Below are 20,346 nucleotides of genomic sequence, written 5' to 3' on the forward strand. Positions count from 1 at the left end.
GGTCTAAGCAAAGCAAAATTCTCATCTTGCTCTTTTAATGATTATTTGGGCCAATTCTTTGCACAGTACCATTGTCTTTAATATGGCAAGTTTTGATATAAAACAGTATTGAAAAATCATTTAGAATTTAAAACAACAAAAATAAAATTTGAAGAATGTTAGGACCAGCAGTTTGTCATTATTATGAAGTTAATGGATGTAATAATGATACAAATCCCTACTTATTCATGAAAGTACCAATTTGATTTGTTATTTATAACAATTTAGCACTATAATATCATTAATATAAAATAATGAAATGATTCTTTAATAACATGTCAGAATAGATCATAGATTGAGGAAGTTGTATTTGAATTAAATATTAATTAAGAAAATTTAATGATTAGGGGATTGTATTTAAAATACTGATTTATAAAAATACTATAATTCCTATATTTCTTACCTAAGAAAAATACTTTTCTATTTATTGATCTTCAAAACATCTTCATCCAGGATGGCTTTTTAACAAAATCAAAGACAAAAAAAAATGTATTTAATGAAAAAATTCTCTTATGTAAATAGAAAAAAACATTTTAATTTATTTATCTTCAAATTTCATATGCTAGTATTTAATTCAGTACATTGTCATTTGTAGTAAACATTTAATAAGATGAATACTGTGTGGAAATATTAATAAGAATATTGTATTTTTCAAACTTCTGGGGCCTGCTATTCCAATATGAAACTACTGACCTACCTGATTCATAATGAGGACTTTCTCCTTAAATTGTAGATTACTAGTTTTTTACTGTGTCATCACTGTAAGGAGATAAATATTACTCTTTCTTCATTCAAAGCCACTGACATAAAAGATTAGCAACTCATACTTGTGACCACATTTAACCTCAATGAATGACTTTAAAGCACATGTGCATGTACTCAAATACAATTACAATGGGGTTAAGATATTTGCATATGAGATTTGAGAATTATAATTTGGTCTTCAGCACATTTCTTAGAATATAGTTTTTTATTTAAAAACACAAATAAGTTGCATTGTTCATGAATACGAAGTTAATTTTCTTATATCTACGTTTCATCAATTTGAATGAGAAAGATTCTCTTGGCTCCATTGATATAATGCCAGTATTCTTTTATGTCTTCACAAAGCTTTGACTTTTTTAAAAAAATAAACATGAATAGCAATATCATCTTCAAAATATACTTGTTAGTGTACATTAAAATAATACTTTTGAGGCATTTAGGCTCAATAGTCTTTATAAATATTTATTTTTCTTGCTCAAAGACAAGAACAATGTAAAAAATTTTTCCATAAGTAGCTGTATTCCCTGTATTTAAAAACTTACTTAGTTGCACAGAAAAAAATAAGATAAATAAAAATCAATAATGCATGAGTATAGGAAAATAATATTCCTTTGAAATATTAAATTTGGGATCCTTTTCTATTAATAGAGCACAGAAGTAAAATAAGTATACATGGAAGCACATAATAAAGATTTTTGACATATTGCATAAAAAAATTTCTTTCAGTAAGATGAGTAGATATTTATAATTTCCATGGATAAAAAGTAAAACTGAGATATCAGAGCTCCAGGTTAATTCAGACTGTTGGTCCTCCTACAGGGTTGCCTTCCTCCTCAGTTGCTTCCAACCTTTCCCTTATTCAACCAAAAGAGCCAGCTGCTTCTGTCCATTGGTTGGGTGCAAGTATCTGCATGTGACTGAAGCTGCTTGTTGTGTCTTTCAGAGTTCAGTTAAGATAGGCCCCTTTCTGTGAGCAAATCATAGCCTCAGCAATAATGTCAGGCCTTGGGGCCTCCCCTTGTTGTGAATTCTACTTTGGGCCTGTCACTGGGCCTTCTTTTCCTCAAGCTCTTCTCCATTTCTTTCCCTGCAGTTCTTTCAGACAGGAACAATTATGAATCAGAGGTTTTACTGTGGAATGCCTCTCCTCTCCCTCACTTAATGTCCTGTCATCCTTTCTGGAGGTGGGCTCTAAAAGTTCGCTCTCCCTACTGTAATGTCACTCCCTTTGAGTCCTGAGAGTCTCTCACCTCCCAGGTCTCTGGTGTATTTTGGAAGGTCCCCCAATCTCCTACCTCCCTAGGTTACATGTTTCCATTCTTTCAGCCGGCCCTCAGGACTTCAGTCCTTTTCCTCACCCAATACCAGATCAGGTTCCCCTCCCCCCAACCATCCCTGTCCACTTTCCCTTCTAGGTCGGTCCCTCCCTCCCCACTTGTGATTGCATTCTTCTCCCTTCCAAGTGAGACTGAGGTGTCCTCACTTGGGTGCTTCAGCTTGTTGACCTTTTTGAGTTCTATGGACAATATCTTGGGTATCCTGTATATTTTGAGGGTTCTAATATCCACTTATTAGTGATTACATACCATGTATGTCCTTTTGGGTCTAAGTTAACCTGGACCCCGAGATCTCTCAAACACTGGACTACCAACCAGGCAGTATACCCCAGATGATATAAGGCCCCCCAATACATATAGAGCAGAGGACTGTGAGGTCTGGGTTCAAAAATATACCTAACCCTCAAGTGACTGGAAGCCCCAGCGAGTATAGAAGTCTAGTTGGGTAGGGATATTTTAATGGAGATAGGATATGGGGAGGAGGTATGGGATGTGGAACAGTCAGAGGGTGGACCAGGTGGAGGGAAATTCTGGAGTGTAATTAAATAAACATATGAATAAATAAATGGCAAAAATATAAAAATGAAAATGTGTTAAAATATTCAGTCTTGGCCAGCCAGATGGCTCAGGTGGTAATGAAAATTGATTCCAAGCCTTATAAATCAAGATCAATTCCTGTGACCCAACATTCCAGGAGAGAACCAACTCCTATAAATTGTCATCTGTATTGCACATATGCTCTATGACATATAAAAGTTCACATATGTAATTATTGAGAGAGAGAGAGAGAGAGAGAGAGACAGACAGACAGACAGATGGACAGAGAGACAAAGAGACGGAGAGACAGAGACAGAGAGAATGAGTGTGAGAGAGACCACCAGTTTCACTCCACCACCTAGGAAAATTATGTATGGATAAAAGAAGAGAATAGTGACTCTACTAGGGGTTGGAATAGCTCAGCAGTGAAGCATTTGTCTTAAAAGCATGAAGATTTGAGTTAGGTGAATTCATAGAATGCATATGAAAATACTGGATTAGAAGAGCCATACTTACATAATCCCATGGGTGGGATACAGAGAGAAGAATAAACCTGGGCTAAATAGCTATATTGCTAGGTTAATTTGTGATCTACAGACATGTCCACTGAGAGGAGGGAGACACTGTTTCTGAAGATAACACTTTTGTGTTATTAACAGTATTCTGCTCTCCACACACATGCATATTAATGTGTATAAGCACACATGCATATATATGTGTATAAGCACACATAGAAACTCTCATGCTATGCACCCACAATTCACATGAACCTGTATATACATGAATATAACTTTAACAATTTGAATTTGTATCCAAGATGTAAACATTTTATATATATATATATATATATATATATATATATATATGTGTGTGTGTGTGTTATATATGTGTGTTATATGTGTGTGTTGTGTGTGTGTTGTGTGTGTGTGTATCAAATACATCTCTCATAAATTTTATGAATATTTGAAATTTATATCATCATTTTTATAGAAACATGTTAAGCACTTTAGACTTACTTTTAGTTTTAATGTCAATAGTCCCACAATATACGTAGTGTATAAATACATAAATGTACATATTCATACATATATCTTTAGAGCCTGAAGCATAAATGTGAATTCATACAATTTATTTATTACACAAATTCATAATGGTTCAAACTAATTGTAAGTCTATCTTTCAGATATTGTATTAATAAAACCAAATCTTGGGCTGGCTACGGTAGCCCATGCCTTTAATCCCTTCACTTGGCAGGCAAATGTAGGTAGATCTCTGAGTTCCAGGCCACCCTGGTGTACAGTTATAATTAGGTCAGCATAAAGAAACCCTGTCTCACAAAACAAATTAAAGTAAAACAACAACAAAAATCTAACTAAATAAATAAGTAAATCTATTTATTTTGAGAGCAAAGTAGTAGTATAAATATAATTTTTGTCACAAAGATACATATACCATTTTTATTAAGCCATTTCTGAAAAGCTTGTTCTGAATATAAGCACTGTCTATATAGGAAGGACTTTAAATTAATATGACACTGACTGAAATTTCTGATGAGTTTTTCCTTTACAATATTTCATTATACTCATTGATGTATATACATGTTAATTTTCTAATGGTGAATATTTTTTTCTTTTCACCTTATTTGCTTTTCTTTTAGATCCTGGTTTTTACCCATAAGAGTAAATTTATAAGAGTGAAATTTTGGGGTTTCAAACCAATTTTCCCTTTTTTGTTAGAAATTGTTTATGGAAAAGTGGTATTCTATGAATAAATAATTTTAAAATGTAGTAAAGATGAAATTGACAACTCTATATATTAGATAAATATGCTTGCCTCCTAAAAGAAATATTCTTTCTCCTTTTCTGATACCACCTGTCTAGCAAAAGAAAGAGTCATTTGTATTTTGAATACAGTAAGCCTGTTTGTCCATGTCTTTGTCAAATGACTATAGATGTTCTAGGAAAAATATGTCTTATCTTCTGTTTGAGTTCTGTTATCCTGTTTATTTCAAACTTTGACCATAAATATTGTTTTTACTAAGAAACAAATTCCCATAATTTATATTGTTGATGTTATCACAGCAACAGGTATAAGGCAATATATTTTGATTAAGCATTCTGTTGCTGAAGACTTTTGAACTTAACTACTAATTTCCTGACTATATGATAAGAAGGAAATCAACATGTAAGATAATGGTTATTTTACAGTAAATGGATTATAAAAATTCCAATAAAATGATTGTATATAAAGTTGACTTACAAAGTATGCTAAATTTAATATATTATCTTTACATTTAGGTAACAGAGAGAAAGCAACAGTTGGAGAAATGCTTGAAGTTGTCCCGTAAGATGAGAAAGGAAATGAACGTCTTAACAGAATGGCTGGCAGCAACAGATACAGAATTGACAAAGAGATCAGCAGTTGAAGGAATGCCAAGTAATTTGGATTCTGAAGTTGCCTGGGGAAAGGTATATCCCATATCATTGAAAGTTATTTTTATCATATATGAAAACTCATAGTAAATGATTTTATAAACAAATAGTAATCCCAAACAGTAATAGAATTATCAATATTGTTTCATTTTTCCCTTTCTCAAGAATGAATTAATCAAGGGCTGTTTATTTCAAGTCTGGTAATTAAAATAGTAAACTTTATGAAAACTCCCTCCAAAGCATACATTGAATAAATGGTTTATGAATGAATCCTTTTAATTACATAAAATTAGAATAAAAAATATAGATATTCCAAATGGATCATATCAATTTAAAGATTCAAATATATAATTCACAGAGACAAAGTTCTATGTTTTATTAGTTTGCCTCAAAATAGAATGCTTATATGGAACATATAACAAGAGATGCAGCAAGTTACAGTGACTGTGAGTAGTTCAGTATATCAACTACCTTATAATCATGAATAATGTAAAAGGCCTGTGAAGATTCTATCATTCTGTCACAAAAGGGCATCTGCCTTAAATTCTTTCTACCTGGAAAACTCTTCTCATTTCTCTGACAGTCAGATAGCTGTTTATTGCTGCCAAAAATTTAAAGTCAGACACTTATAGCTTAATTTTTCCTAGGTAATTTATTACTAGATTATTTGAAATTGTCCTAATAAAAGGAAGCAATTTCTGTAGTTAGCATGAATAGCATATTTACATCTTAGACTTTGCCAAGGCATTGGGCCATTTATAAAGCATAATCTCATTTTTTAAAAAAATTTAAATATTTGAATATGTTAATTAGCTTCCCCAAGATATTTGCACTGATTTTTATTTCAGTAATGCTAAACATTATACTCCAAAATTTCAAACCATAGAATGTGTTATATAAAAACTCATGATGACAGGATGCCATACTTGAAACCATTATTCTTTGCATAAGTGTAGAGGATGTGTAAGGGTAATTTTTTTTAAAAAAATAAGTAGTGGTAGATTATAATCGCTTTCAAACCATTCAGAACAGCTATTTAGCATTACAGGAAGATTACGTATTTTTTGAGATTATTATGATAAGAAAAATAATATAATATAGATTAAAATGAATAGGTTTTATTTTCCCCTTACTACTTTACCATATAATGTGTTTATGTTTGTTTAGATTACATCTATAATTACATGCTTAAGTACAAGCCAGACTACTATAAAAATTGCCCAAGATGAAATGTTTCAGAGAAGGTATATAGGAGATTTTTATCTGATGTACTCTCACCAGTTTGGTTTAAGGAAGCAACTTTAGTATAAGAAAACATCTAGAGGATTGGGTCATTTCTTGACATGATTGTTGGTATGTTTTTCTCTTCGTATAAAACTTGCTCATCCACAAAAAGGAAGATAATAAAGTAGAGAACATTAGTTTTCTCTCAAAGATGAATGATAAGCCCTCCATGCATTATTTCTGCTCTTATTTCATTTGCCATAACTAATGTTGCCTGATCTATTTACCAGACTTGGTAACAAAATATCGACTTGAGATGAGCAAAGTTGTACTCTCCAAAAATGACCTTGCACTGAAATGAATACAGAGAGAAAGTCTTTCTAGAGATAATTATCTTGGCAAAAGTAGTGTTTTACTGGCCTTTTATCTAAAGCTTGAGAAAAAAGTAAATAAAATCTGCATAACCTGCAAACTTATAAAAAACCTGCCAGTGCCTAGCAGCTTTTAGTATAAGTAGCCATAAAATAGTTCAAATATATTGTTCTTTTCTTTATACAATATATCAAAATGTACAAATTACCTTTCAGGGATTCATGAATACTACCCAGAATTGATTTCAGTAAGCTATTATCATCACAGATATAAGTTTATTGCTGGTTTTGAAATGGTCTGGTTCAATCAATTGTCAAGACTTCCTTAGGAGACCATGCAAAGCAATGGTTTAAAAACTCATTTTCCATAGTTCTAGAGACTGAAAGTTCAAGATCAGTAGTCAGAAAAGTGACTTTCATCTAAAACAATTCCCTGTGGCTAGTAAATATAAACATTGTTGTTCACATTATTTTCATCTATGGACATATCTAGATAACAAATTAATCTTCTCATGATGATATCAGTCACATAGATTCATAATCACTATATCATTATCAAGTTACCTCTGCAAATATCCTATTAGTATACAGACACATTTAGAGGTACTGACATTTGGAACTTCATCATGGGAATTGGGGGGCATATAAAATAAATTCTGACAAAGGGAAAGTCATGGAATATAGAAATTTCCATGATGTTAAATAACAAACTAGATCTAGAGGTGAAAGGAAACTCAGCTAATTCATGAGCACCTTAGTAGAAATTTTAGAATTATACCAAATATAAACTTATTCTACAATCTCCATAAAGATTTTTCCTCTCTTTACTAAAGACTACTGTTATCCTTAAGGACCGCCCCCCCCCCCTGCTACACACATGAAAATTCCACCAAAATGCCTTTCAGTAAGTTCTCAAAATTATAGGAGGCTTGAATAATCTGGAGCTTTGGCCGTGGATTTAGTCTTCATCTCATCTCCGTAGAATGCTCACAGTTAATGTACTTTCTTGACAAAAGTAGGTAACACTTTCCCCTTGCTCCTTTATTCTCTATGTAATCCAGCCATTTTTCTACATGGCTATGTGACATTTTTGCATTTGTGGTCTCTTGATGCCCTGGTCTCTTGATCTCCTGATTCCTCCCTGCCCTCTTCCCCTTTTCCTTATATGACCTGGTCCTGTTTTCCAAGCATACTCTTATTTCTAGACTCTACCAGGCATCTTTGTCTCTGCTTCTTTATCTACAACAACAACAATGAAACAAAACAAACAAAAATACCATAACAACGAAAAAACCCCACCTATGTCAACCATTTTATAGTAGTCATGTGCTACTTTTATTTCTTTTTTCTCCCATGCACTCCTCTGTAGTCAACACTGGCTTTCTATATACATTAGCTTCAAATATATGATCCTGATGCTTTAGCTCCTATAATGCTGGGATTAAGAGTAAATTAGAATTTTCTCAGTGTTCAACTAGAATTTTTAATTCCTTAAAAATAAATTTGATCACTTGAACATAAAATAATTTTCTGATATAACCATTACACATTTCATTTATTCTACTTCAGTGTAATTATTGAAGAACACTGACTTACTTAAATAAGCTCCCTGAACTCACAGCATCATCCAAATTGTAAGAATTAAGCATGATTCCTGAAAATGTTCTCATCCTATGTTAATTTGGATCAATATTATTCTATATAGTACACATCCGCATTGTTTTATAGAAAAAGAGTTGTGTGACAAAATCAATAAAAGAAAAAAAATGAACTCAATTCAACATATTAAATAATGGAAAAATGCAAGAAACTAATGTGTGTATCAACAGACACTAATAATATGTATGGCTGTGATTTGTTGTGGATAAAGGAAGAGAAAGTTTTATCATTATATGAGAAAGAAAGCAGTCAGGAGCATCTGGAAGAGTATAGAGCAGAGAGAGAAAGTAGAGACTGAACACAGGATGCAGAAAAATCCTGAGAGGGCAGAAAGGAGGGAGGGAAGGGAAGCAAGGGGGCAGAAACTGAGAGGGAGAGAGAGATTAAGGGAGAAAAGGAGAGTACAGCAAAATACAAGACAAAAAGAAGGGTAAAAGACACAAAAAAGAGTATGAGAACAGAGAGAACATATACAAATTAACAGAGTTTATACAACAAATGGAGGGAAAATGCAACAAATTGGAAAGGAAGAAGTCAAAATATCACTATTTGCAAATGATATTACAGCATACTTAAGTGACTGCGAAAATTCCACCAGAGAACATGTAATCCGGATAAACCACTTCAGTAAAGTGACTGAATATAAAATTAACTCATACAAATCAGTAGCCTTCCTCTACTCAAACGATAAACAGGCTGAGAAATAAAATAGGGAAACAACACCCTTCACAATAGTCACAAACAATATAAAGTATCGTGGTGTGACTCTAACTAAACAAGTGAAAGATCTGTATGACAAGAACTTCAAGTATCCGAGGAAAGAAATCAAAGAAGACCTCAGAAGATGGAAAGATCTCCCATTCTCGCAGATTTGCAGGATTAATATAGTAAAAATGCCTATCTTGCTGAAAGCAATCTACAAACTCAATACAATTCCCATCAAAATTCCAACTCAATTCTTCATAGAGTTAGAAAAAGCAATTTGCAAATTCATTTGGAGAAAAAAAAACAGCATAGCAAAAAAACTATTCTCAACGATCAAAGAAATATGTGGGAAATCACCATCCCTGACCTCAAGCTGTCTTACAAAGCAATAGTGATAAAAAAAAAAAAAAATACTGTGTGATATTGGTACAGAGACAGGCATGAAGGTCAATGGAATCAAATTGAAGACCCAGAAATGAACTCACATACCTATGGTCACATGATCTTTGTAAAAGGAGCTTAAAACCATCCACTGGAAAAAGACAGCATTTTCAACAAATGGTGCTGGTTCAACTGGTGATTAGCATGTATAAGAATGCAAATTGATCCATTATTATCCTTGTACAAAGTTCAAGTCCAAGTGAATCAAGAATCTCCACATAAAACCAGATACTCTGAAACTAATAGAAAAGAAACTAGGAAAGATCCTTGGGCACATGGGCACAGGGGAAAATTTCCAGAACAGAAGACCAAGAGCTTATGCTTTAAGATCAAGAATTGACAAAGGGGACCTCATAAAATTGCAAAGCTGCTGTAAAGTAAAGGACACTGTCAATAGGATAAAATGGCAACCAACAGATTTGGAAAAGATCTTTACCAATCCTACATCCAATAGGGGGCCAATATCCACTATATACAAAGAACTCAAGAAGTTAGAATCCAGAGAACCAAATAACCTAGTTAAAAAATTGAGTACAGAGCTAAACAAACAACAAAAAAGTCTTAGCTGAGGAATACCAAATGGCTGAGAAACACATAAAGAAATGTTCAACATCCTTAGTGATCAGGGAAATGCAAATCAAAACAACTCTGAAATTCCACCTCACACCAGTCAGAATGGCTAAGATCAGGAGACAGCAGGTGTTGGTGAGGATGTGGAGAAAGAGGAACACTCCTCTATGGCTGGTGGGATTGCAAGCTGGTACAACCACTCTGGAAATGAGTTTGGCAGTTCCTTAGAAAATTAGACATATTACTACCTGAGGACCCAACTATACCCAGGAAATGCTGCAACATGTAATAGAGACACATGCTCCACTATGTTCATAGCAGCCTTATTTATAGTAGCCAGAATGTGGAAAAAACCCAGATGTCCTTTAACAGAGGAATAAATGCAGAAAATATGGTGCATTTACACAATGGAGTGCTACTCAGCTATTAAAAACAATGAATTCATGAAATTATTAGGCAAATGAATGGAACTAGAAAATATCTTCCTGAGCGATGTAATCCAATCACAAAGGAATGTTATGCACTCACTGATAAGTGTATATTAGCCCCAAACCTTGAAATAACCAAGATAAAGACCAAAGCGTGGATGCTTCAGTCCTTCTTAGAAGGGAGAACAAAATACCCAGGAGAAGAAATATGGAGATAAGATGTAGAGCAGAGACTGAGAAAAGGCCATACAGACACTGTCCCACATGGGAATCCATCCCACATACTTTCACCAAAATCAAACACTATTGTGGATGGCAAGATATGCATGCTGACAGGAGCCTGATAAAGTTGTCTTCTGAGAGGCTCTGCCAGAGTCTGACTAATACAAAAGCAGATGCTTACAGACAACCATTGGACCAAGCATGGGGTACCCACTGGAGGAGTTAGAGAAAGGACTGAAGGAGGTGAAGGTTTTTGCAACCCCATGGGAAGAACAATATCAACCAACCAGAAGACCCTACAGTTCCCAGAGACTAGACCACCAACCAAAGAGGGACCCATGTCTCCAGCCACATATGTGACAGAAGATGGCCTTGTTGGGCATCAATGAGAGGAGAGGCCCTTGGTCCTGTGAAGGCTCAGTGCCCCAGAGTAGAGGAATGCCAGGGTAGAGAGGTGGAATTTGGTGAGGGGGTAGGGTATCACCCTCATAGAGGTAGGGGGAGGGGCAATGGGATAGGGGGTTTCTGAAGGGGACTCCTGGAAAGGTGAAAACATGTTAAATGTAAATAAATAAAATATCCAATAAAATTGTCTTTCTGTGTGCCAGTGGTTTCTCACATGTAATCACCTGGGAAAATTGAAAAATATGCAAATAAATGGACTCAGTCTTGGTATGTTTTTGGATTTAAGTGGTCTGCCCAACTGTAGCTAGAATCACCCATAGGCCACTGTATTTTCCAATGAGGATCTATTATTTTCCAAGAACTACAACTCTCAGAATTCCATAAATTTACCTGGTTACTGGGGAGGTGAGGCTTACAGGTTAATTTATAGACCTTACACTGGGAACTCCTAGAAAATATTAGTCATGTAATATTGATGATTTTTGAGTAGAATGATGCGATATACATCCAAATATGTTAATTATATTTTATATATTTTAAACAAACTTTTTAAGTATTTAAAGAAATCTAATTTCTACTCATAGTTTATAGGAATAATTGACAAATCTCATCACTGTCTTTGCTTTAAAAGTATGAGAACTATTCTATTTCTAAAGTATGTTACATGATCATTCTCATGAAAAATTACATTTCTTTTTAAAAGAGAGAATAGTAATTTATCTGTGAAGTGAAATATCACTAGCAGATCATTAACTTGGTACAATGGATGCATAAAACAGCTGTTACATAGAAAACAGAACATCTGTTAAATGCCATTGAAGTCACTATTCACTGTCATAGTTATGGCTATAATTTTTGTTCTGCATATTCTGCTTTCATAAAAAAACTCTTCTTTAATGAATGATGCATTATTAAGAAAATATCTATATACATTTCTTGAAAAGTCCAAAAAATATATATGATATATATATATATATATATATATATATTAAGAACATAATTTTTAAAGAATATAATGATTCTTTAATCATTATATTCTGTCACATAACTTAAGTGTAAAATAAGTTCTATATATTAAGCCAGGACAGAATAATTCAAGTTCTCAAAAGTATTTCATATCAAATTTCTTGAGGTATACAGCACATCTGATTGTTTGGGGTGCTATTGTGGAAAACAGTTTACATACATACAAATATATATATATATATATATATATATATATATATATATATATATATATCCTCAATTTAAAGGTAATTATCTTGGGAAATTAAAATTTAAAAACTCCAGCACAGTACTATTTTTATTTTTCATGTTTTCATTGTATTTCCATTTTCCATTTTCCTATGTAAAGCAATGCTAAGATAGTCACACATACTCATGTATGACCAAATATTTCAAGATACCTTTTATATGTATATTAGTTAACCCTTCATGTACATTTTAGTAAATAACATATAAATAGTACCTACAATAAAATCACTGTGATATCTTAGTAAAAGAAAGGCTATTGTAATGAAATGCCTAAGTACATGTCTGCATAAATTGTGGCAAGCTAAAGACATAAGTTATAAAATTACTGCCCTTACAAAATTCTTTAAATAGGCTGGAGAGATGACTCAAAAGATAAGACTGGCTATTATTCAAGGGGACCCAGGTTTAATGCCCAGCATCCAAATGGAGGCTCACAGCTGTCTTTTGCAGAGGATCTGACAGCCTCAAAAAGACATACATGCGGGCAAAATACCAATGAATTAAAAATAAAGTAGTTAGTATTAGGAAAAGAATTGTTTTAAAAGGACAGAATGAGTGTACTGTGACATACAAGTTAGCCTTAGAATAATTCTCAGAAAAATTTAAGGAAGGCATTGGAAATGTGGGAAATAAGAAACTGAGATAGTGTATGCTTTCAAGCCCAAATGAAGACTCTTAAATTCTTGGAGAAGTGTCTGTATATTCATGAGAAATCAGATAATTATTATAAAATGTTTTATAATAATCAAATGAAAAATGAGAGTATCAACAGATCTGGCCAGTGGTAGCCCAAAAACAGTGCCTTTGCACTCTCCACTCTCCCCTGTCTCCCCTCTCCCTTCTTTCCATCTCCACTCTTAACTGTCTCCCCTCTCCCTTGTTTACCCTCCACTCTCCCCTATCTCCCCTATCCCTTGTTTCCCTCTCCACTCTCCCCTGTCTCCCCTCTCCCTTCTTTCCCTCTCCACTCTCCTTCTCCCTTGTTACCCTCTCCACTCTCCCCTGTCTCCCCTCTCCCTTGTTTCCCTCTCCACTCTCCACGGTCACCTCTCTCCCTTTTTTACCCTCTCCACTCTCCTTCTCCCTTGTTTTCCCTCTCCACTCTCCCCTGTCTCCCCTCTCCCTGGTTTACCCTCTCCACTCTCCTTCTCCCTTGTTTTCCCTCTCCACTCTCCCCTGTCTCCCCTCTCCCTGGTTTACCCTCTCCACTCTCCTTCTCCCTTGTTTACCCTCTCCACTCTCCCCTGTCTCCCCTCTCCCTTGTTTCCCTCTCCACTCTCCTTCTCCCTTGTTTACCCTCTCCACTCTCCCCTGTCTCCCCTCTCCCTTGTTTACCCTCTCCACTCTCCCCTGTCTCCCCTCTCCCTTGTTTACCCTCTCCACTGTCCCCTGTCTCCCCTCTCCCTTGTTTCCCTCTCCACTCTCCTTCTCCCTTGTTTCCCTCTCCACTCTTACCTGTCTCCCCTCTCCCTTATTTACCCTCTCTACTCTCCCATGTCTCCCCTCTCCCTTGTTTCCCTCTCCACTCTCCTTCTCCCTTGTTTCCCTCTCCACTCTCCCCTGTCTCCCCTGTCACTTATTTCCCTCTCCACTCTCCCCCGTCTCCCCTCTCCCTTGTTTACCCTCTCCACTCTCCTTCTCCCTTGTTTCCCTCTCCACTCTTACCTCTCTCCCCTCTCCCTTGTTTGCCATCTCCACTCTCCCCTGTCTCCCCTCTCCTTGTTTACCCTCTCTACTCTCCCCTGTCTCCCCTCTCCCTTGTTTCCCTCTCCACTCTCCCCTGTCTCCCCTCTACTTTATTTACCCTCTCCACTCTCCCCTGTCTCCCCTCTCCCTTGTTTCCCTCTCCACTCTCCTTCTCCCTTGTTTACCCTCTCCACTCTCCCCTGTCTCCCCTCTCCCTTGTTTACCCTCTCCACTCTCCCCTGTCTCCCCTCTCCCTTGTTTACCCTCTCCACTGTCCCCTGTCTCCCCTCTCCCTTGTTTCCCTCTCCACTCTCCTTCTCCCTTGTTTCCCTCTCCACTCTTACCTGTCTCCCCTCTCCCTTATTTACCCTCTCTACTCTCCCGTGTCTCCCCTCTCCCTTGTTTCCCTCTCCACTCTCCTTCTCCCTTGTTTCCCTCTCCACTCTCCCCTGTCTCCCCTGTCACTTATTTCCCTCTCCACTCTCCCCCGTCTCCCCTCTCCCTTGTTTACCCTCTCCACTCTCCTTCTCCCTTGTTTCCCTCTCCACTCTTACCTGTCTCCCCTCTCCCTTGTTTGCCATCTCCACTCTCCCCTGTCTCCCCTCTCCTTGTTTACCCTCTCTACTCTCCCCTGTCTCCCCTCTCCCTTGTTTCCCTCTCCACTCTCCCCTGTCTCCCCTCTACTTTATTTACCCTCTCCACTCTCCCCTGTCTCCCCTCTCCCTTGTTTCCCTCTCCACTCTCCTTCTCCCTTGTTTACCCTCTCCACTCTCCCCTGTCTCCCCTCTCCCTTGTTTACCCTCTCCACTCTCCCCTGTCTCCCCTCTCCCTTGTTTACCCTCTCCACTGTCCCCTGTCTCCCCTCTCCCTTGTTTCCCTCTCCACTCTCCTTCTCCCTTGTTTCCCTCTCCACTCTTACCTGTCTCCCCTCTCCCTTATTTACCCTCTCTACTCTCCCGTGTCTCCCCTCTCCCTTGTTTCCCTCTCCACTCTCCTTCTCCCTTGTTTCCCTCTCCACTCTCCCCTGTCTCCCCTGTCACTTATTTCCCTCTCCACTCTCCCCCGTCTCCCCTCTCCCTTGTTTACCCTCTCCACTCTCCTTCTCCCTTGTTTCCCTCTCCACTCTTACCTGTCTCCCCTCTCCCTTGTTTCCCTCTCCACTCTCCCCTGTCTCCCCTCTACTTTATTTACCCTCTCCACTCTCCCCTGTCTCCCCTCTCCTTGTTTACCCTCTCCACTCTCCCCTGTCTCCCCTCTCCCTTGTTTACCCTCTCCACTCTCCCCTGTATCCCCTCTACTTTATTTACCCTCTCCACTCTCCCCTTTCTCCCCTCTCCCTTATTTACGCTTTCTACTCTTCCCTGTCTCCCCTCTCCCTTGTTTACCCTCTCGACTCTCCTTCACCCTTGTTTCCCTCTCTACTCTGCCCTGTCTCCCCTCTCCCTTTTTCCCTCTCTACTCTACCCTGTCTCCCCTCTCCCTTGTTTACCCTCTCCACTCTCCCCTGTCTCCCCTCTCCCTTATTTACCCTCTGTACTCTCCCCTTTCTCCCCTCTCTCTTGTTTCCCTCTCCACTCTCCCCTGTCTCCCCTCTCCCTTATTCACCCTCTCCACTCTCCTTCTCCCTTGTTTCCCTCTCCACTCTCCCCTGTCTCCCCTCTCCCTTATTAACCCTCTCCACTCTCCCCTGTCTCCCCTCTCCCTTGTTTACCTTCTCCACTCTCCCCTGTCTCCCCTCTCCCTTGTTTACCCTCTCCACTCTCCCCTGTCTCCCCTCTACCTTATTTACCCTCTTTCCTCTCCCCTGTCTTCACTCTCCCATGTTTCCCTCTCCACTCTCCCCTGTCTCCCCTCTCCCTTGTTTACCCTCTCTACTCTCACCTTTCTCCCCTCTCCCTTATTTACCCTCCCTACTCTCCCCTGTCTCCCCTCTCCCTTGTTTCCCTCTCCACTCTCCCCTGTCTCCCCTCTCCCTTGTTTCCCTCTCCACTCTCCTCTGTCTCTGCTCTCCCTTGTTTCCCTCTCCACTCTCCCCTGTCTCCCCTTTCCCTTGTTTCCCTCTACACTCTCCCCTGTCTCCCCTCTCCCTTGTTTCCCTCTCCACTCTCCCCTGTCTCCCCTCTCCCTTGTTTACCCTCTCCACTCTCCCCTGTCTCCCCTCTCCCTTGTTTCCCTCTCCACTCTCCCCTGTCTCCCCTCTCCCTTGTTTCCCTCTCCACTCTCCACTGTCTCCCCTCTCCCTTGTTTTCCCTCTCCACTCTCCCCTGTCTCCCCTCTCCCTTATTTACCCTCTGTGCTCTCCTCTTTCTCCCCTCTCCTTTGTTTCCCTCTCCACTCTCCCCTGTCTCCCCTCTCCCTTATTCACCCTCTCCACTCTCCTTCTCCCTTGTTTCCCTCTCCACTCTCCCCTGTCTCCCCTCTCCCTTATTAACCCTCTCCACTCTCCCCTGTCTCCCCTCTCCCTTGTTTCCCTCTCCACTCTCCCCTGTCTCCCCTCTCCCTTATTAACCCTCTCCACTCTCCCTTGTCTCCCCTGTCCCTTGTTTCCCTCTCCACTCTCCCCTGTCTCTTCTCTCCCTTGTTTCCATCTCCACTCTCCCCTGTCTCCCCTCTCTCTTGTTTATCCTCTCTACTCTCCCCTGTCTCCCCTCTCCCTTGTTTATCCTCTCTCCTTTCCCTTCACTTCCCTTCCCTTTCTGTTGGCACTACTCTCTCAATTGCCTCTCTTTTCTGTCTGTGCTAGTAAGAGTTGGACATAATCTATTTCTGATTCATTCTGTCACAACTTTCTCTGATGTTTTACTTTCTGCCCCTCAATTAAATGTCAGTTTTAAACATGGCTGGAAATCTTTACAAATTAACTTTAAATTCATTGTTTGAAATTAACACTGTGTACTAAGGGAATGTAACACAGGTTGTATCTGTAGTCCAGCAGCAAGAAAATATAGACACAGAAGGCTTTCACATATTTCCCCTTGCCAGAGAAGCCTAGTTGCTGAATTAGAATTCCTCTAACATTCACCTTAGTATATGCAACTTACCACTAAAATCACCATTAGTATGCCCTAAAATAGCTTTTACTATTACCAATTATAAGTTTATCTCAATGCATTTTCCCAATTTCTTTGATTATGATGCAAATATTCATAGAGAAAATTAATGTTTTACCAATTCTTTATGATAAACAAAGCACAGCAATTTTAAAATAGTTTTGGGTCTAGGAAATTGTACATTTATTTAATGCAATGTATCAAACTTATTAATTAGTATTTCTGAACCTACCTGATTATATATTTTACCCAGAAAATATTAACATTTGCAGCATTTGTGGTTTCTGTAGAATTCTTCTAATGGTAAATAATTTCCTACACCCAAAACCACTTGTTGAAACTTATGCAGTTCCAATGTTGCTATTCTTATATCTATAAAAGTAGATATAACAAAGTGAATATAATGAATATAATCCTACACTTTCCTCACTTTAAGATAAAAGAGGATCTTACACATAACAATTTCAGGGCAGAAACTAAGTATAATTGTGTATAAAGGCAATATTGATTTATTTCTGTACCTAGAACAATGGTTACCTTCAATATTTATAGAGTATATATTTTACCCTAGAGTGTACAGGATTTTTAAAGGGTTTAAATTTTATTTGTATCTATTCATTTTGTTTTTATTCGATATATTTTTTATTTACATTTCAAATGATTTCCCCTTTTCTAGCCCCCCACTCCCTGAAAGTCCCTTAAGCCCCCTTTTCTCCCCCTGTCCTCCCACCCACCCCTTCCCACTTCCCCGTTCTGGTTTTGCCCTATAATTCTTCATTTTTAAATGAGCTATGTCTGCCCAAACTTGTTATTTTCATTATTTAAAAAAGACATTTAATAGTATTATTTGTGGGAATTCTACCACAATATCTGTTATCTAAGAGGAATGCAATAAATAGTCATGATTAGTATCTGAACAAACTGATCTTAGGTGATTCTAGTCCCATTCATTTACAAAAATGAAACTTACACTATAAATAATCCTTTTGCTTATAGCATATAAATTTATTTGGCATGAGTTACTTTAGTATAAATATTTTAATATAAAATTTACAGTAAAATACAAATATAAGAATTTATAGATGAAAATGATTATTTGTTGAGAATACCTATGAGTAAGATATTTACTGTCTGATAGAGATATATTCTTATATTCTTTGCATTAACACTTCTGGAATACTATTCAGCCATTAGAAACAATGAATTCATGAAATTCTTAGGCAAATGGATGTAGCTAGAGAACATCATACTAAGTGAGGTAACCCAGACTCAAAAGGTGAATCATGGTATGCACTCACTAATAAGTGGATATTAACCTAGAAAACTGGAATACCCAAAACATAACCCACATATCAAATGAGGTACAAGAAGAAAGGAGGAGTGACCCCTTGTTCTGGAAAGACTCAGTGAGGCAGTATTCGGCAAAACCAGAAGTGGGAAGGGGTGGGTGGGAGGACAGGGGAAGAGAAGGGGGCTTACGGGACTTTCAGGGAGTGGGGGGCTAGAAAAGGGGAAATCATTTGAAATGTAAATAAATTATATCGAATAAAAAAAAATTAAAAAAAGAAGAAAACAAAAAAAACACTTCTATGTGCTTGTATAAATTTTATTTGAATCTCCTTTTGAACTTACTGTGATTTATTGTCATTCATCTGTAATATTTGTCTTGTTTTGAGGTTAGCATTGGTAATTAAGAGATCGCGCTCATTTTTAAATGATTTTTCTCTTTGTATCAGTTTATTTGTACATTTATTTTATACTAAGTAAAGATTATGAGAAGGATTCATTAAGTTTAATTAGGCGTCAAAAGTATTCATGTATCCAAAAGGCTGAATATTCTGCTGTAGAAAAATGATCAAGTCATAGTGGTTTAACTTTCAAAATACAGGTATTTTTTCGTAGCTTAGTCTTGAATTGTCTGCCTTTAAGAAATGCATGATCAAATTAATAAACATGTAATATTAATTTAAAAATCTCTAGGTTTAGTTATTAAACATATACAATTATGATTAAAATATCCATCACATTTGTATAACAATGTACACCCAATATACCCAGTAATGAAGGTACAATGTATATGGAAAGATTTTATGGTTTGTAAACACATGGTTTTAGGTTCATGACCTTACAAAAATATTTGCATAACAACCAAACTCACGACCCTTTTACAAACTTAATGTCTTAATGTTACATATAGTGTCTTACTTGAAGCTTAATGCTTTTTTTCCCTACAGGCTACTCAGAAAGAGATTGAGAAAAAGAAGACACACTTGAAGAGTGTCACAGAACTAGGAGAGTCTTTGAAAACAGTGTTGGGCAAGAAAGAAACCTTGGTGGAAGATAAACTGAGTCTTCTGAACAGTAACTGGATAGCTGTCACCTCCAGAGTAGAAGAATGGCTAAATCTTTTGTTGGTAAGAATAGAGGCCAGACACCTTTTTCTTTTTTTATTTTTAGTTTTTTATGAAATATATTCTTTATTTATGTTTCAAATGTTGTCCCCTTTCCTGGTTTTCCTACCCCCAGAAAATCTCCTAACCCATACCCGCCCTCCTGCCCACCAATCCACCCACTCTTGCTTCCCTGTCCTGACATTCCCCTACACTGGGGTATCCAGCCTTCTCAGGACCAAGGTCCTCTCTTCGCTTTGATGTCCAACAAGGCCATCCTCTGCTACATATGCTATGCATCTGGAGCCATGGGTCTCTCCATGTGTATTCTTTGGTTGGTGGTTGAGTCCCTGGAAGCTCAGGAGGTACTGGGTGGCTCATATTGTTCCTCCTATGGCACTGCAAACCCCTTCAGCTCCTTGGGTCTTTATCTAGATCCTCTATTGGGGACCCTCTGCTCAGTCCAATGGTTGGCTGAGACCATCCCCTCTGTATTTCTCAGGCACTGGCAGAGCCTCTCAGGAGACATCTATATTAGGCTCCTGTCAGCAAGCACTTGTTGGCATCCAGAATAGTGTCTGGATTTTGTAACTGTATAACTAGGTAGGGCAGTCTATGAATGTTCTTTCCCTCTGTCTCTGCCCCACACTTTGTCTCTGTATCACCTCCTAAGGATATTTTGTACCCCCTTCTAAGAAGGACCAGATTTTTTTTTTCTCAGTTGGGGTTTTATTGCTGTGAAGAGGCACCATGACCGCAGCAACTATTTTAAAGGAAAACATTTAATTGTGCTTGACTTAGAGTTTCGGTGACTTAGTCTATTATCATCAT

The 20,346-nt window shown here is 37.6% G+C and overlaps 1 protein-coding gene across 1 annotated transcript in view; it reads left to right on the forward strand.

The window, feature by feature from the left end:
* Dmd (dystrophin) overlaps positions 1-20,346 on the forward strand; it is a 1,772,476-nt gene that overhangs the window by 498,445 nt on the left and 1,253,685 nt on the right. The window contains exons 30-31 of the mRNA XM_052170230.1: positions 4,976-5,146; positions 19,360-19,539. Of these exons, the coding sequence (XP_052026190.1) occupies positions 4,976-5,146; positions 19,360-19,539 (351 nt within the window). The remainder of the gene's footprint in view (positions 1-4,975; positions 5,147-19,359; positions 19,540-20,346) is intronic.

The sequence above is a fragment of the Apodemus sylvaticus genome, chromosome X (assembly GCF_947179515.1).
Source record: "Apodemus sylvaticus chromosome X, mApoSyl1.1, whole genome shotgun sequence".
Classification (NCBI taxonomy): Eukaryota; Metazoa; Chordata; class Mammalia; order Rodentia; family Muridae; genus Apodemus; species Apodemus sylvaticus.